This window comes from Hippoglossus stenolepis, chromosome 21, assembly GCF_022539355.2.
Source record: "Hippoglossus stenolepis isolate QCI-W04-F060 chromosome 21, HSTE1.2, whole genome shotgun sequence".
NCBI lineage: Eukaryota > Metazoa > Chordata > Actinopteri > Pleuronectiformes > Pleuronectidae > Hippoglossus > Hippoglossus stenolepis.
The window spans coordinates 4,572,821-4,589,582 of record NC_061503.1 but is presented as its reverse complement, the minus strand read 5'-3'; the positions used below and the strand labels follow the sequence as shown (position 1 = coordinate 4,589,582).

The following is a 16,762-nucleotide window of genomic DNA, read 5'->3' as shown; positions in this document are numbered from 1 at the left end:
GATGGAAAAAACGTCTAAACTTCAGAGAGAGCCACATGTGAGGGATCCCGTTCCCAGGATGGACAGTAGTGCAATAGATGTCGCGTGTTTGTAACATAATGGAGAAGTGTGTCAATGTTTAAATTATTTCTACATAACAAAATGCCTGATAGAGATGAAGGGGGCAGTAATGACAAATGAATTGAGGAGTTATTGTCAGTAATGGCAGAATATGGGAGTAGGCGTATTGTATATCAAGTACCTTGTTGTAATCATAGTCCATGATCAGCTGCCACCACCACGATCAGATGCCACCACATCTCATAAACTCTTGAGCAAATCAAACAAACACAAAGTAAACTTCAAGCAGTGTACGTGTCCTAATGAACTCTGATTAGTGTTGGTGTTTATTGTTATCGTGTAAAGTAAGCGCAGGTCAGCGGGAGGGTGAGGAGGGAGAACACGTGGCAGGGTAATACAGCACAGTACAAGGACCCCAAGTCTATAATGTGTGTCTGCCGTGACCCCGAAGCAGCGGCAGCGGCAATAGCCTTTCAATATCATATTGTCATGAATTATTTTAGCCACGTGACAGCCCTTATAGCCATATGAGGCAAAGGTTATCACAGTGCAATATCACATCTCTTCATCATAGTAACCCTTGTCCTCTGTCTTGCCCCCTCATGTGTCCATGCAGCACACCAGTTAAAGGCGGCATAGAGAATCTAGCGTTCGACCGGAACACTGAGTCTCTGTTTGAGGAGTTGTCGTCTGCAGGAAACGACCTGATAGCAGACATGGACGAAGGTGCTGACCTACTGGGTAAGAAACTCAAATCTCTTACAACTTATCATGTGGCCACTTTTTACAAACCATTTTCTCCCCCTGTCGTATTCTCTTAATCGTCTTTTCTTTGGCTGTCGGGCTTTACCATCCTTGCAGATGAGTTTTCTGGTGTGTATCAGTTCATTCTCTCCAGATTCCCCAGCTCCTTGTGTTTGTCTCCACCCCCTCTGTGACCTTTTTGATGAATAGAACAGATTATTGTGCTGTGAAGGACAGTGTTGCATTTAGGCTAGGTAGATTCAGTTGAAACTATTTAACTCACAGGAAAAATTAACAATATTTTATTGAGTCTCATAAACCTTCTCATTTGCATCGTCCTTTGCTTGACTCTCAGATTTCAACTTTCTAGGTAAGAATGAAATATGTTAGTGTGTAGAATAGAAATAGGAAACACTTCTTTACAGATGTGATTTTCCACAATATCATTTTATTTTCCCCTCTCACACGGCAGCACATGATAAGATGATTATTTTTTTCTGTTCACATTATGGCTGATCCTTTTCAGGTATGGGTCGGGAAGTCGAACATCTTATCCATGAGAACACCCAGCTGCTGGAGACCAAGTCAGTGCTCATTATAATTTGTCTTATTTATATATGTGAAGACAAAATGACCAACACTTGATGAAAAGGTCCTAATCACTGAAGTTACTTAGTTTTTGTTAAAGTTGTTGCAGTATCTCTGCTCCTGCAGCTGCCAATATGCTTCCTCAGCGATGACAAGTAGCTTGCGGCTGTAAAAGTGAATACTTTTTGATACTTTTTACAAGCAGCAAAGCCACTGAGAATGTATTCACCACTGGTTATTTCTGTCTGAATTTGATCTCTTTTGAGTTACTCACTAATTTGCTGTCAGTAGGGACATTTATTTGAGTGGAAGTGCAGTAGTCAAAGGTGTCATAGGCTTTCAGAATAAAATAAATCCTTGCGGACAACTAGGCTTCATATAAGCAGATTAAGATGTTAACATACTTTAGTTATCACCCATTGCCCGGCCGTGTTTATTTAACTTTTACTTGTACTTTATATAAATACATTTTACACAACTCGCAGGTACCTGACCCAGGGCAATACTCTATAATATATGTTTCCTATTTATACTGTATAGGCTTGTTGTTGTAGTAGTTTATTAATGATACTTTGTGTTTGACATATATGTTTGGCCCACGCCTCTACACAAGAAATATTGACATAATTGTGTCTTCCTCCTGTTGCGCTTAATTCTAAAGATTGATGTGGATTATGAGCTAAATTCAACAACTTCAGGAGGACTAACTAATATATTTGCCTACCTGCTTCATCTCTGACAATCATGACAGTTCTACCACCTTCTGTTAAATGAAGATATGACATGAGAATACATGATATCATGCATTTGTTGATACATGTCTGTTCAGAAACGCTTTGAATGTGGTGAAAAATGACCTGATCGCTCGCCTGGATGAACTGTCCTGTGAGAAGGAGGTTCTTCGGGGAGAGCTGGATGCTGTCACTCAGGCCAAAACCAACCTGGAGGAGAAGAACAAAGAATTAGAGGAAGAACTCAAGAAGTGAGTTCTTTTGGACTTTGGAACACAATACACAAATCTATTTATCTACTGCTTTATATCTTAGATATACATTATACACACGGACGTTGTAAATGTGGAAGCGACGTACTCTCTTGCAGGTTTCGAGCAGAGCAGGAAGATGCCAAACAGAAAGTCAAGATTGAGAATGAGGATGATGTGAGTCTTTGATATTTCCTGTGTCAGCTTGTGTATGAATCACACGATTATATCTCATTAAGAAAAAATAATTATTGGAAGTCATTTCCAACAAGACCTATTCCATGCTAACAAACTCCATAACAGCCAAGTCTTGTCATGTTTACCTCAAACCCTTCATAGCATGTGCCATGTATTGTCTACATACATGTACTCTCACAGATGGTTTTGAACAGTGGTTCACTGGTGTCATGCTTGTGTTGTGCCTACAGAGTGATGTGCCTACAGCGCAGAGGAAGCGCTTCACCAGGGTGGAGATGGCCAGGGTCCTGATGGAGAGGAACCAGTACAAGGAGAGACTGATGGAGCTGCAGGAGGCGGTCAGATGGACAGAGATGATCAGGTAAGACAGAAGCAACCAAGGAAAGTGGTGGACAACATGAAGTCATAACAGATTCCTCCAAATTGCCTTGGCAATTTGAAAAACTCACAAAGTGTAAACACATGGTTATAAAAACAGAACATGCATACAAGCTGCAGACAGGAGAGAAGTTCCTCCTACAGATGATCACACGTCCCCACTGATCCAAGAACACATGATTATTAATTCACAAGGTTATTATAAAGATAATCTCTACGTGTGAGTGATTAGAAAAGAGAAGAGGAGGAAAATCTCCTGTTGACCAGCACGGAGAAATGTGCCTCAATACAGTGGCGCTGGCAGGGGGGGGCCAGGCGGGGCCAACCCTATGATAGATGAGTAAAGGCTAATCAGATGTTTTCCTTTTAGGTGCCGCACACATATCTGAACTGAACAACTCAATAACAATAATAGATTAATAGAAAACTGAGGATCTGGATGCATCTAGGAGTTCTGTGCATTTGACTTGCTGACAGGTGAATCGTAATCGAATCGTGAGGCTAGTGAAGAGTCACGGCTCTAATTCAAAGTGAATTTTCTTTCTCAGGGCTTCGAAGGAGAATCCAGCTCTTCCAGAGAAGAAGAAATCCAGCCTCTGGCAGTTGTAAGCTCCTCTTTTCACTTCTTTCATTCTCATAACTTAACCAACCTCAGCGTGGTCAGTGTTATTTAAGTGTTTCACTGTTCACTTTTCTTTTTGTATTCCATGTTGATTGGTTGTTCTCCAGGATGTAGGTAAATCTCTGACATGTTAACAGGTGTCTTATCTTGACTGCTTCTGACAACAAACTCTTAACAGAGGAGAGCCAGTCAGTAAACAGTGGCTCTGATCTCAGATCTGAGCTGCTGCGCTGCCACAGTAGTCTTTGATTCTTTTATTAAATAGAGGAGGCTGAGGTTGGGACATTACACTTGTTTGCTGACTGAGGAAATGAATGTGGTGAAGACTGATATTCTGTCATTTGATCCAGGCTCTCCTTTGTTGAGTTTAACCAGGAATGACTTTGGTTTGGTTTGAAGGACAATTATTTGGGGGCAGATCTTTTGGCTAAGAGGTCGCTTTGCTTATAAGAGAAACTAAATCTGATAAATCCACTGTCTCCTCTGCCCTGTTTGTGTGTCCCTCTTTATTCTGCATTGTGACGTCTGTTCGCAGGAGGTGTGTTGGCAGGGTTACTTCAGTGAAAGGGAGAGAAGGCAGAGAAATAGGATTCAACTTAAGATTTAAGAAATAAATATTATGTATACATTTTAGATGAACACTCTCTGTGGTTTAGTATTTAATAAGATTGTGGCAAATCTGCTGCTTCTTCTAAAACTGTCAGATGTAGTGACATAGATGCATCGTTATCTTTCACCATAGAGTTAGAAGGCCAGGCCATTTTTGCTTTTTGTTGTTCACTAACATCCTAGTCAATGCACATTATTAACCCCGCACACCCTGCCCTCCATCATTCTGTGCTGTGTAGGAGATAGGTCATTGACTTCATGATGGGTTACTATGAAAATGAATATTGGTTACCTGCTACCTGTATGTCAGCTGGCATGGTGTATTAGCATGGGGAAGGAGTCTTTTTACCTTTAAATGTTGATCCCTGCCTTTTGCTGCTGGAGCTACTGCTTGTGTCCACCCCTCTATATGTTTGTCTGTGTGCTTCTTCTTTTTTTGTTTTGTCCTTTTTCCTCCCCACTTCCCCGCCCTTACACCTTTAGTTTCAGCCGTTTGTTCAGCTCGTCGGGCGGAGCAGCCAAGAAGCCGCCGACGGAGGCGCCAGTGAACGTCAAGTACAACGCGCCCACCTCTCAGATTCAGCCGTCCGTCAAGAAGAGGAGTACCACCCTGCAGCAGCTGCCCAGTGACAAGAGCAAAGCCTTTGATTTTCTCAATGAGGAGTAAGTCACTCAGGGGAGATAATGATGGTAAAATATGACACTGTCACCAGGGCATCAAATTCCCTTTGACTATGGAATTTGAAATTGGATTATGATTTAATACTTTTATTGTTTATTTCACTGTAATTTTGGTGAGTGGGTACGATCTCCTGTGTGAAGTGCGTAACTCAGAATCAGGTCCAGCAGGTTCAAGAGTAAGGCTGAACTGTAGATCTGTTAAAAAAGACTTAGAGGTCCTTAAAAACCAGTGCTTATCTCCAATATTCAGAAACAGAGTTTAATGTATTTGTTACAGCAGCAGCTCATCCTGGGTCGGGAAGCTGGGGATCATCTGTAATAACCACCGTTCAGTTTTTTTTCCATTCAGAGAGAGATAATACAAAGTCAGAGCTCTGGTTGAGATACTGATGAACTTTTTTTTAATCACCATTAAAACCACTTACTTCCTCAGACACAGTGCCCAACGGAATTAATTCACGTGTGGCTGCAGATGGCTACGCATGGTTACATACTGTTGCCTAAAGCGTTCTGAACTCTTAAAAAATGAACAAGGGCATGTTGTAAACACACATTAATGGATTCCAAGTTTTGAATCAGACTTTTGTACTATCTCAGGGTCACATCAGTCAACATGTGATGTTAGTATAAATCCAAAGTCTGAATTACTGATCCAGTTGTCGTTCACAGACTGTTAAAAAGTTAATTATACATAAAGTAAATACAAAGAAAACACAAATAGACCAAAATATACAGAACTTGAAATAAGAAAATAAACATATTTTTATGAAAAATATCAACGTAAATGCACATCCCTTTAATCGGCCAACTGATTAATATGAGCTCTAATTAATAGCAAAGAGTACAATCGACCTTTCACAGATGTGAAAGAAACTTCAGTAACTTCTCCTCATCATTGGTTTAGGATTGGCTGTGAAATTGAAATCCCTTTCACCATGTTGTCAACAATCAGTTCCAATGGCTTTGTAACTGTCTGCATATGCTCCTTCCTCATATGAATGATCATTACCGTCAGACACCTGAATTGAGTTTGTTTTTATAACAGTTTTCAACAAATGGCTTTAAGATTTCCAAGGAAACCTTAGAATGGACCCTATTAGCTACTTATATAGGTGTGGTTTTGTCCCTCAGAGTGGCAGCTGATAACGTGGTGTCCAGGCGAGAGCAGAAGAGAGCGCAGTACCAGCAGGTCAAAGCTCACGTCCAGAAGGAGGACGGCAGAGTGCAGGCGTATGGCTGGAGCCTGCCCAAGAAGCACAAAGTAAGGACATGGGCACCTGCAGGACCTTCTGTATATACAGTCTGCTGCTGTGGTTATTGTAGAATCACAATGTCATGTAAGCTGTAAGAGAATTAGGATTGTCACACAGCGGTGCCATGTTTTGACTTTGCAGGCAAATGGAGGTCAGGCAGAGAGTAAGATGAAGAATCTGCCTGTTCCTGTCTTCCTCAGACCACTGGATGAGAAAGATGCTTCTGTGAAGGTAATTCTACTATTTTGTATTGTGCATTGCATGGAATTATGGGTAATTTTCTTTGCCTTAGCCATGATTGTTCCTTAGCTGTGGTGCATATCTCTGAATAGCTCCATTGTATTTTATCTAAATAGTATGATAAGGATGCATTATTATATCTCGTTGTAATCTCATTGTGTTTGACTGCATGTCCGTGCTGTAGCTGTGGTGTGCTGCCGGTGTGAATCTCTCTGGAGGTAAAACCAGAGACGGAGGATCGATCGTAGGAGCCAGTGTGTTCTACAGTGATGTGCCTGGACCTGAGAGCCCTAAAAAGCAGATTGGGTGTCAGAGCAGCCTGGACAAACTGGATCAAGACCTCAAGGTATATACACACACACACACACACACCTACCTGCTTGTTTCAGTACAGCCACAGCGTTTACATCATGAAAGAAATAAACCCATCATACCTGAAAAAGGAACCTGTAGCTACAAAAACACACATTGACATACCATAGACTATATGTAAAGTTGGATGACATGACAATTCCCCCAACAGTGAAGACAAAGCATCTCTGGTGGCTGGCTGCTCTATAGGTCATAGCTCCTGCCTCCTCCATGGTAGTTGTTGGGACATGGACCAAACTAAAAAGTCAAAATGTAACCCTAAACCTGTGCAGACTCTGGTTCCAAATGCACAAAATGGCAGCATTTTTGTCTTAATTTCTGGCTATTGGGAGTAATAGAGATGCGCCGTTCTGCTTTATATAGTCCTTGTCACATACAATTATTTCATGTTAATAAGTTAGCAAAACTCCTACACATATAACATTTTTTGCAGGAGCAGCAGATGGAGCTGCGGCAACAGGACGACTTATCATCGCTGGTGTGGATCTGTACCAGCACCCAGTCCACCACTAAAGCTGTTGTCATTGATGCCAACCAACCTGGAAACATCCTGGAGAGCTTCTTTGTTTGTGACTCCCATGTCCTCTGCATCACCAGCGTTCCAGGTCAGTGGATGGATATACGTGCTTCCCAGTTGTGCTACCAAGTCAACATATGCAGCTTTAGACATGCATGGACTCCGGACTTTCTCCTGAAATTTTTAGGAGGGGCTGTATGTGAAAATGTCCAAGTTAGTTGCTCCCAACATTCTCCGAAGTTTTCCCTGCCAACCCCTAAGTAAATACTCCACATAATATTCGAGTGAGCCCATGAGAGAACAGAAGGATAATATCCGGAGAATTCTCTGCAAGCGAGTGGGCGTTTTGATGGCTTTTCCAATGTGCGACGGATGCAAAACTATAAAAAAAATAAATCAAATATCTCAGGATGAAAAAGAGGAGCCACACACATGGAAGACGCCGATGAAAATGTCAACTTGGAAAGACAATGAGTATTAAGAGCTTTTGGTGATGAGGGCAGATGCCGGTGTCAATGTGCTGTAAACAAAAGCATGTGAATTCTAGCGAAATTTATTGTCCTCACCCAAATGCTGCAGACATTTTCCTTTTGTTGTTCTGCCGTGTTGTTCATATGTGAAACACAAAGTCCCGTTGGCAATTGACAGTGTGTCTGGACATTTTCTGGAGTTCCTGTCTGAAAGGGCTGCAGTGGAAGTTTTATTACTGATATTTGTGGGTGAATATGTTGTTTTGCATTTGGTGGCCCACAGAGGAACTGCATCAGCTATGGGGTACAGCATGCTTTCCATATTTATTTGCTTGTTTTTATTTAGGTGCAAGAGAGACGGACTACCCAGCTGGTGAGGAGGTACCTCCAAACTCTGAGGCAGGACCAGTGGAAGATGGCAGCTCATCAGCAACCAACAGCAGCTCAACAGGTGAAGAAGGCGTGCTCGGAGGCATCACTGTCGTGGGCTGTGAAGCTGAAGGATCAGTCGCTATTCCCCAGACCGCAGACAGTCCTGGGAAAGATGGAGGAACTGGTAAGGCGTTAGCATCTACAAGTGACAAATAACCCACATATGAGTTGACAGAGTTTGCTGAGAGATGATCTTCTCTTTAGAAGAAGAAGCCACAGAGGCGACCGAGGCCAGCGCAGGGCTCTCTGACCACAGAGAAACCCTGAGGGGTGTCTACACCGAGCACGTCTTCACTGATCCACTGGGAGCTAAGCCCACAGCGGAGGCTCCAGCCAACTACACTCAGAGGTAACATCAGGTGGCCCATTACCCAGCACAGCGTAATCACACTTCAGTCAATCTAATAAACCTGATCTATCAGTGCAGCCATAAATATCCACTGAGGAACACCATCAAATCATTGTAAAACATTTATCTTGTTCATGAATCACATGCAAATATTTATTTGATGGTTAAATATCACTGAAGTGCATAAAACCTTGAAGCCAAACTGAGGGTTTGTCAGACTAACATACAAAACCAGTGAAAACTGATAAAAACACTCTGTTGTGAAATATAATACAAATACAAAAAATAACTATTTGCTCAAATCTTGTATTTTACCTGAATATATCCCTTTATGAAACATAATAACAAACATAATAAATTGACATCAGTATCAATATATAAAATGTGATGCACAACACCGAATAAAGTAGTTACAATGAGCTCCAGTTCAACTGTTGCAAGATCAAGATGCTACTTGCATGTGAAGTAGTAGTAACTAGTGCAGTGTCTTTTCTAAACCTGCCTGTTTGGAATGGTGTGTTTGCTTGGCCTGTAGTGATGCTGGTTGCAGCTTTCTTTATGAAATTGTTAAAGTGACGTACTGTTATTTTATAAACAGTATATGGTGCAGTCAGTGTGAAGTTAGAAAACCAACGTGGTCTGTCTGCTGTGAGGATTTTAAAGTCAATATTTTTCATAAAATTAAGCTGAATTTGCTTCATTACTGTTAATGTGTGTAGCTTATACAGTTTGAATGTTTGACTTAACTGTTATTATTTTTTCATACATTACATGTCAGCTTTTTCAGAGGTCTGTTAAACTAGGGGTGGGGATATATATATGTCATAGTAATAGATGTGATGTTGTCTCCGATGACCAGGGAGAGTGATCTGTTGAAAGATGGTGTAAGTTCAAACCCCACAGCTGAGGAGCAGGACCTGATGAGAGAGGAGGCTGAGAAGATGAGTAGCGTCCTGCCCACCATGTGGCTGGGGGCACAGAATGGATTGTGAGTGTGATTTGTTTTTGTTTTTGTTTTTTTTGTTTGTCCAACACGTTTCTGTCGGTGTCCAGAGTTCAAGAAATCTGATGACTGACGGTTTTTCTGATTCTAGCGTGTACGTTCACTCCTCTGTGGCCCAGTGGAAGAAGTGTCTCCATTCCATAAAGCTAAAGGACGCTGTGCTCGGCATAGTGTGAGTATAGTGAAATGATTGACATCTGTGAGCTTTACACATGTGGCCCATTTCATCATTTAAACCTCTGATTTCTGACAACGTGTGTTTCTATCCCACAGACATGTGAAAGGGCGTGTTCTGGTCGGCCTCGCTGACGGCACTTTAGCCATATTCCACAGAGGAGTAGGTGAGTGGACATGAGCTGCGACTCTTAAAACATATGATGTCAGTAAAGATTTATACAAATGGGCTGCAGGGACACATTTGGTCCATTATAATTTCTATTTTAAATGAACCTATATCATTCAAATGTGTACTCCTATATATATTTTATAAATGTGTATAGAAGCACTGTATAAATATGTGTACCTTGACTTCCTTTGCTCCCATTAGATGGACAGTGGGACCTGACAAACTACCACCTGATTGACTTGGGGAGACCGCACCACTCCATCCGCTGTATGACTGTCGTACATGACAAGGTGTGGTGTGGCTACAGGAACAAGATTTATGTGGTGCAGCCCAAAGCCATGAAGATCGAGGTATGAGACTGAGTAGAAACGAGAACCTTCAGTGTGATTTAATCAAACAAATCGTTTTCAAAGGAAGTATTTTGGTGCCCCTTTCCTTACCACTCCTCACCCCCCACCCTGTTCTTGCTTTATGCTGTTTTCTCTCTACATGAAAACCAATTGCTCGCTCAAAAACTGTTTTTACAGTATTAATGTTCATCACGTTTGGCTGCAGAGGGCGCTGTTGCTCAGTCAAAGTTCCAATGTGTTGTTTTAAGCTGCATAACGTCAGGATTCCTTCCTTTAACCACAAGTCTCTTGTCTGCACGTACTCCGTCCTCTGCAGAAGTCATTTGATGCCCACCCTCGTGCAGACAGTCAGGTACGACTGCTGGCCTGGGACGGGGATGGGATCTGGGTGTCCATCAGGCTGGACTCCACTCTCAGGCTGTTCCACGCTCACACCTACCAACACCTCCAGGATGTCGACATCGAGCCCTACGTCAGCAAGATGCTGGGTCAGTTCACTGCCTGTTATCAAGGCATCTTTGATCATCTGTCCTCTGGGTTTTACAGACGTTTTCCTTTTCAAATTTGGTTTTGAATGTGTTCTTAATACCTGTTTCTCAGGGACGGGGAAACTTGGCTTCTCATTCGTGCGAATCACAGCTCTCACTGTGTCATGTAATCGTCTGTGGATGGGCACTGGAAACGGAGTCATCATCTCCATCCCTCTAACAGAGTGTAAGTTCAAGAGCTGGGGCATTTCTTGAATATATTATTGTTGTAACATTTTTGTCCAAAGGACACACACACACAATACCCATCACAATTTATATGTTTCCACTCAGTGGTCTCTTACAGGAAGCTACTGTTCAGTTTATGAAGTTTGGTCTTTTTTGTTAGATGTTTTTATATTTATAAAGCTGAGTTCAGACTACATGACTTTCAAAGTCGTTGGACACCTGCGCAGTTTACAGTACACGTCTTGCTGTCTTGTGATCAGGAGTCATTTGTAAAGAATAGAGAATAAACCATAAACACTTTCTATCTATAAAACAGTTTTTATCCCTTTAAACATGAAAACCCCCTTATTCAATGTGTATGACTGTTAATGTTTCAAAGTATATAGTGAAGTAAACTGTTGATAATCTTTTGTCTCAGACAGAAATCTAATATATTCAGCACTATCACATTCATAAAACAAAAGTGTTTTAACAGAATAAATTGTCCCATGTATATAACATTATCTTTGAGCTGGATTACATAAATTGAGGACTCTGAGCTGACTCTCTCACACTCACTGTTTCATTAGCAGCCACCACGGCAGCAAAGGCAGCAGGTAACCATCCAGGAAGTGTGGTCCGCGTCTACGGCGACGACAGCGGCGACAAAGTGACAGCAGGGACGTTCGTTCCATACTGCTCCATGGCTCAGGCTCAGCTCTGTTTCCATGGTCACCGGGATGCTGTCAAGTTCTTCACTGCTGTCCCAGGTAATGAAGCATGCAGTTTGTCGATATGTCCTCCAACGTCTTTTACTTACTCTATGTTCAAACTCACTGGGCTGACGACTATCCTGTCACTGAGCAGGATTTTTCCAAGCCATACGATGGCAGTGTGAAAATCTCTTGGTCGTCCGTATGTGTCATGTAATAGATGATTTTGCTCTAACACTGCTGTGCTCCTCATAGTTTCAAAGGCAGATTAATGAGCAGCTGAGATCAAGTCAGTGTACTGATAAGAAGAGCTGACTATGATCAGCAGAAAAACACAAAGTGGTCTGGTGTTCTTCACAGTTTGTGTGTCTGTCCACTCAGGTCACGCAATTCCATCTGCCTCCTGTGGAGGAGAAGCAGGAGGTGACAGGGCAACAGATGCCTCATCTCAGGAAGGAACCAAGTCTATGTTGGTGATGAGTGGAGGAGAAGGTTACATAGACTTTAGAATGGGTGAGTTTACGGCATGAAAAGTTGTTATTTTTAATTATTATATTTCTGCAGTAGATTGAGAGAACATGCTGCCTCTGTGTGTCTCTAGGTGACGAGGAGGGCGAGGCAGAGGAAGGAGAGGATGCCCCAATGAAACTGCAGCCCTTCCTGGCCAAAGCCGAGCGCAGCCACCTTATCGTGTGGCAGGTCCTGGGAAGCGAGGACTGAAGTCTGACCTTTGACTGAAGTCTGACCTTTGACCCCCATGCCCAATTTGCCTTTTTCTTCTCAAACCTGCAGCCACAGAGGAGGAGTTCAGGGGAGCGACCGCCCTCTGCAGCCGCGGGTTTAATCAGCACTTTTTTCCTTCTCCTCAAACCTGAACAATAAGCGTGAAACAAGCAAAAACTGCTCTGAGAGCTTTTTCTCTTTGCTAAACTGGAGTGGAGCAGTGTAAACACAAACTGCATGTTATTGTTTTATTACTTGTTTTCTTGTTTTTATTTTTATTTTAAAGATTTGAATATCAATCTGTTGTCTTTTAATATTATTTGAGGTAAAGCTGTTGTTGACTACGCAACCAATACTTTTCTTTTGTTACATTTGATCAGCAAATACACCCAGGTTCCCTCCACTCAGTCCTGTTACTGTGTGCTGATGCTAAATCAGTTGAAGCTAAATCAGTTGTTTAAATCAAAAGATAATCACCCGTGACTTCCCTTGTTGCCCTTTGATAATGTAATACTGTCGTGTGTGGGAGCCAATCATGTGTTTTTTTTGGTGAATCTCTGATCAAATTTCATGTTAATTTGTTTTTGTTCCTTTGAGTCAAGATATTTAATCAATCGTCAGTTGTCTTCAGGTCAGGATTAGTTTAAGTCAAATGCAACATGTCACATTTCATCTGGTTAGTGGTGAGCAGGAGGTTAATGTCTCTCATGGATTAACATTCCATTTGAATCACAGAGCATTGCATGGTTTTTATGAAGTACAATCTCAAAATCAATCCCCCTGACTTCACTTAGCGCCATCGTCAGGTCAAAAAGTAGATTTATCCAGTATTTTAGTTCATGACCAAATGTTCTATTAGTTCTCCCTTGGGTCCTGCACCACCCCTACACAAAATGTGATGGATATAGGTTCAGTAGGGTTTTATAATCCTGCTCACGGACAGACAAACAGCAATGGAAACAACCTCATTGAAAGAGCCAACTAGAATTACTATTAACTATATTTTATTTCATTCAAATCTGTGCATTATTTCTTGAGAAGGTCACAAAAATGTTCAAAAATGCCTTTGCAGTTCTAATGAAAAATGTTTAAATGCTAAACATTGTCAACATAACTGCTTATCATTGACATGCCAGCATTGTCATCGTGAGCATGCTAGCAGCTGTAGACTCCGACATCACCCGTTTTTTTTTTCTCCAGAAAATCCGATGCTCTGTGTCTTGAATGAAATGATAATACGTGAGAAACACTCACTGGTGTTATAGTATTGGTAGCAGTTAGCTTTTGAACTCCTCAAAACTCCAGCTGCGTCTGGATCCTACTGTAAACCACTACATACTCAAGTCCCCCCTTCATATAGGATACTATTTAATCCAATACTAAACATGAGGATGCTATCAACCCTCTGCTTTGCGTCTACCCGTCAGCTCCAGTTAGTAGACCCTTTAAAATCTGCCTTAGGTGTCGAGCTTTGAAAGCACTGAGATTACAGGCTACTTCAGGTGTGACAGAGTATTTATTTTTAATGAAAGAATGTCACGTTTGCTACCAAAGGTTAAAGAACCAGAGATCGATAGTTTGCTGAAACAGTAACCGTGTCCCTTCTAACGCGGCACCTTTCTGCAGTGTCCCTGTAGATAACATGAGAGATTGTTTTGTAACGGAATTCCCAGTGTAGAGATGAGATATATTTTTAGACTTTTCTTATTTGGAAATTGAAATATTTTGCGGGTGTGAGAGAAGAGAATGTGTTGGACCTGTTACTCTGAGAGAATAAAACAAGCTGTCACACTGAGCGTTACACAACCTCCCCTCTAATCCTCATCTCTGCATTTAAGAGGTCAAATCTCAAATGTTGAGAGTTATGATTTTTGTAGCGACGCTCTGTCCCTCTCTGTTGATGACAATGTTTGTTAATAATGTCTCAGTGAAATCCCCTCCTAATAGCAAACTGATGATTTCAGAAAATGTTTTAATTCTATTTTTATGTTTAAAATTTTGTTTTTGTTTCTATAAGACTGTCCTCTCTGAGAGTACAGTGCACAAGCTGTTTGTTTGAGACTGTTTTCTGGCCTCTGTGTACCAGTACACTGCACTGGTATGTTGTTTTGTTTTGTCCTCTTTGTATTGAACAATATCAACGAGGCCTGTCCTCGTCGTTTGAGTGTGTGAGAGAAAGAGAGAGAGAGAGAGTGTGTGTGTGTGTGTGTGTGTGTGTCTTCTCTCCAGGAGAGGAGGGAAAATATTATGTTTAGCCATTTCAGTATTTATTTACAATGATTGAGCCTTTGCAATTCAGAATGTATCTTTGTACATTGAATATGAATATATATATATGATTATATATGTATGAACCATGAAAATGGCTTGAGTTTATTGTCTTGACAACAGTTGTTGCTGTTGGAATGAGGAGTTTGTTTTGTAGGGGGTGACTTACTCAGCTATGCACTATGTCTCTGAGAAGAGAGGAAGAGGAGTGGCTCGGGGGGGGAGGGGGTTGCTTTGTGCCTGTTTTTAAGAGTAGCGACCCTGCAGCCTGTCCACACTGACAGAATCAGTTTCGGTGTCTCCAATGCAGGACAAACAAACCAAACTGAGCTCCAGGCAATGAAAAGGTAACTCCACCCCGTCACACCACGCCGGTGTCGTCCCTCTCACCCGCTCATGCTCGCCTGTGTCTTGCCAGGTGCTCCCCCTGTTCTTAGTCGGCAGTACAAACACCATCCTGTACGTCTGCAGCATCTCTAGCCTTACTTATTTTTAACATTTAATTAAAGCAAATTTTGTGGGCAAATTTTTTGTGTGCTTGTTAAATTTGTGATGCAGAAACATGTAGATTGACATTCAGGGGTAAAACAAACAGTAGGCTTCTCTCACAGCGTACAAGTGTCACTAATGACATTAAGAACCTCATTCTATTCAACAGTCTGTGTAACATGTGGCAGTGAGGCAGCGCAACCAGCATTCATTTTATATTATTTTATTTACACCTATGGTTTTACTGTCACCTACTGAGACATTTCAAACCTTTTTGATTGGCTCAAGATAAACACGACAATGAAGAAAGTATATATTTATATAAAATCATCAAACTCTTCTATTAAAAAATCTGTCCGCACATAACAGTTGCTGAAAGAGACATTAATAGCAGAACCTATTAATATTATTTATTTTTATCCTGATTCGTAACCATAACAACACACAGTCACAGATACCCACCTCCAATTATGCCAGATTTTTCTTCTGCAAAATCCACTATTCATTCCCTGAGAAAATAACACAAATCTTGCCTTGTTAACGAAAGTGACAAAAAGGAAAACCTGGATCTGTCCCCTTATCCGGATCTGCGTTTCATGAAAATCAGTTATTTGTTTAATCCATTTTACAAACAAAAAAAAACATAGGGGTGAAAACATAACCTCCTTGGCAAAACCATGTCTTTTAACTGAGGGAGGAACAGTGTCACATCCATACAGGAAGGGCCACTCGGATTCAAACCCAGAACCTTTTTGCAGTGACCACTACACCACTGTGTCGTCCTTCATAAAATATGACATGGTTAATTAATTTTGTAAGAATGCATCGAAGTGTGTGCACACTATTGCAGTTGACTCATGGATTTGAATGCACGGCGCTTTAACCATTTGGTTTGCTCACAAATCTCTGGAATGGAAATTCAGGGTCAGTCAATGTGAGGGTATTTAAACAATATCTGAAACATAGGCAGGCTGCTATGTCACTTGTGCAAAACTTAAGAGCAAAGCTTGTGGTCTTCAAAAAATTGTCATTACTTTACAAACACTAGGTGGCGCACTTGATCTACAACCTATTAGTGTTTTCCTGGTGACTTTAGTGGAAGGACAGAGGCACTCCTCCCCTGCATGTGATTGGTCCACCACTGATCTATTCAGGGCCTCAGTTTCAGCCTTTGAATGAGGCTGAACCGGTGCTTAGCAGAGCTGAGAGACTGATAGAGAGGCTTTAATCGCCTCCCGAGCTCTTAGCTCAGCGCCCGGCTGTCATGGATCACCGTCTTGATAGCGGAGTAGGAGGTTAAGTAATAGTACACAGATACAGTAATGGAAAGTGATTGTGGTGGAAATCATAACAGTGGCGTAAGCTGATTACAGTGTGTCTGAGTAGACAGCTTTTCAAGAGATGACCAAGCATTTTCTAGTTTAACCAACAGAGCAAGAGAATTGTTTCATCCCATAAATTTTATAGTTTTCAAATGAAAAAAAAAAAGAAAATGAAAAAGTGTCAATGGTAGGAGGAAGGAGGGAAGGTAGGTAAGTAGATAGGTCAGTTGTTCGGTCGTTCGATCAATCGGTAGGTGAGTAGGTATTGTTCTCAAACATAAGAGAAAGTTTAAATATAGGCCTGTATATATGATAAAGCAAAAATACAATTCATACATACAAACATGTACAGTTTATA

The 16,762-nt window shown here is 41.4% G+C and overlaps 1 protein-coding gene across 3 annotated transcripts in view; it reads left to right on the top strand.

The window, feature by feature from the left end:
* Positions 1 to 15,121, top strand: part of spag9b (sperm associated antigen 9b) — a 39,253-nt gene extending 24,132 nt beyond the window's left edge. The window contains exons 9-30 of one of the 3 annotated variants that reach the window (XM_035145020.2): positions 677 to 801; positions 1,331 to 1,388; positions 2,222 to 2,374; positions 2,494 to 2,551; positions 2,803 to 2,933; positions 3,499 to 3,556; positions 4,663 to 4,844; positions 5,994 to 6,123; positions 6,257 to 6,346; positions 6,540 to 6,701; positions 7,161 to 7,332; positions 8,061 to 8,270; positions 8,354 to 8,495; positions 9,355 to 9,483; positions 9,590 to 9,670; positions 9,772 to 9,839; positions 10,046 to 10,194; positions 10,511 to 10,682; positions 10,795 to 10,908; positions 11,480 to 11,659; positions 11,984 to 12,115; positions 12,204 to 15,121. In XM_035145020.2, coding sequence (XP_035000911.1) covers positions 677 to 801; positions 1,331 to 1,388; positions 2,222 to 2,374; positions 2,494 to 2,551; positions 2,803 to 2,933; positions 3,499 to 3,556; positions 4,663 to 4,844; positions 5,994 to 6,123; positions 6,257 to 6,346; positions 6,540 to 6,701; positions 7,161 to 7,332; positions 8,061 to 8,270; positions 8,354 to 8,495; positions 9,355 to 9,483; positions 9,590 to 9,670; positions 9,772 to 9,839; positions 10,046 to 10,194; positions 10,511 to 10,682; positions 10,795 to 10,908; positions 11,480 to 11,659; positions 11,984 to 12,115; positions 12,204 to 12,322 — 2,815 coding nt within the window. In that variant the 3' untranslated portion in view covers positions 12,323 to 15,121. Of the gene's footprint in view, positions 1 to 676; positions 802 to 1,330; positions 1,389 to 2,221; positions 2,375 to 2,493; positions 2,552 to 2,802; positions 2,934 to 3,498; positions 3,557 to 4,662; positions 4,845 to 5,993; positions 6,124 to 6,256; positions 6,347 to 6,539; positions 6,702 to 7,160; positions 7,333 to 8,060; positions 8,271 to 8,350; positions 8,496 to 9,354; positions 9,484 to 9,589; positions 9,671 to 9,771; positions 9,840 to 10,045; positions 10,195 to 10,510; positions 10,683 to 10,794; positions 10,909 to 11,479; positions 11,660 to 11,983; positions 12,116 to 12,203 lie in introns of all 3 variants that reach the window. The other 2 variants (XM_035145022.2, XM_047338245.1) reach the window with 2 other exon arrangements.
* Positions 15,122 to 16,762: the final 1,641 nt, after the last annotated feature.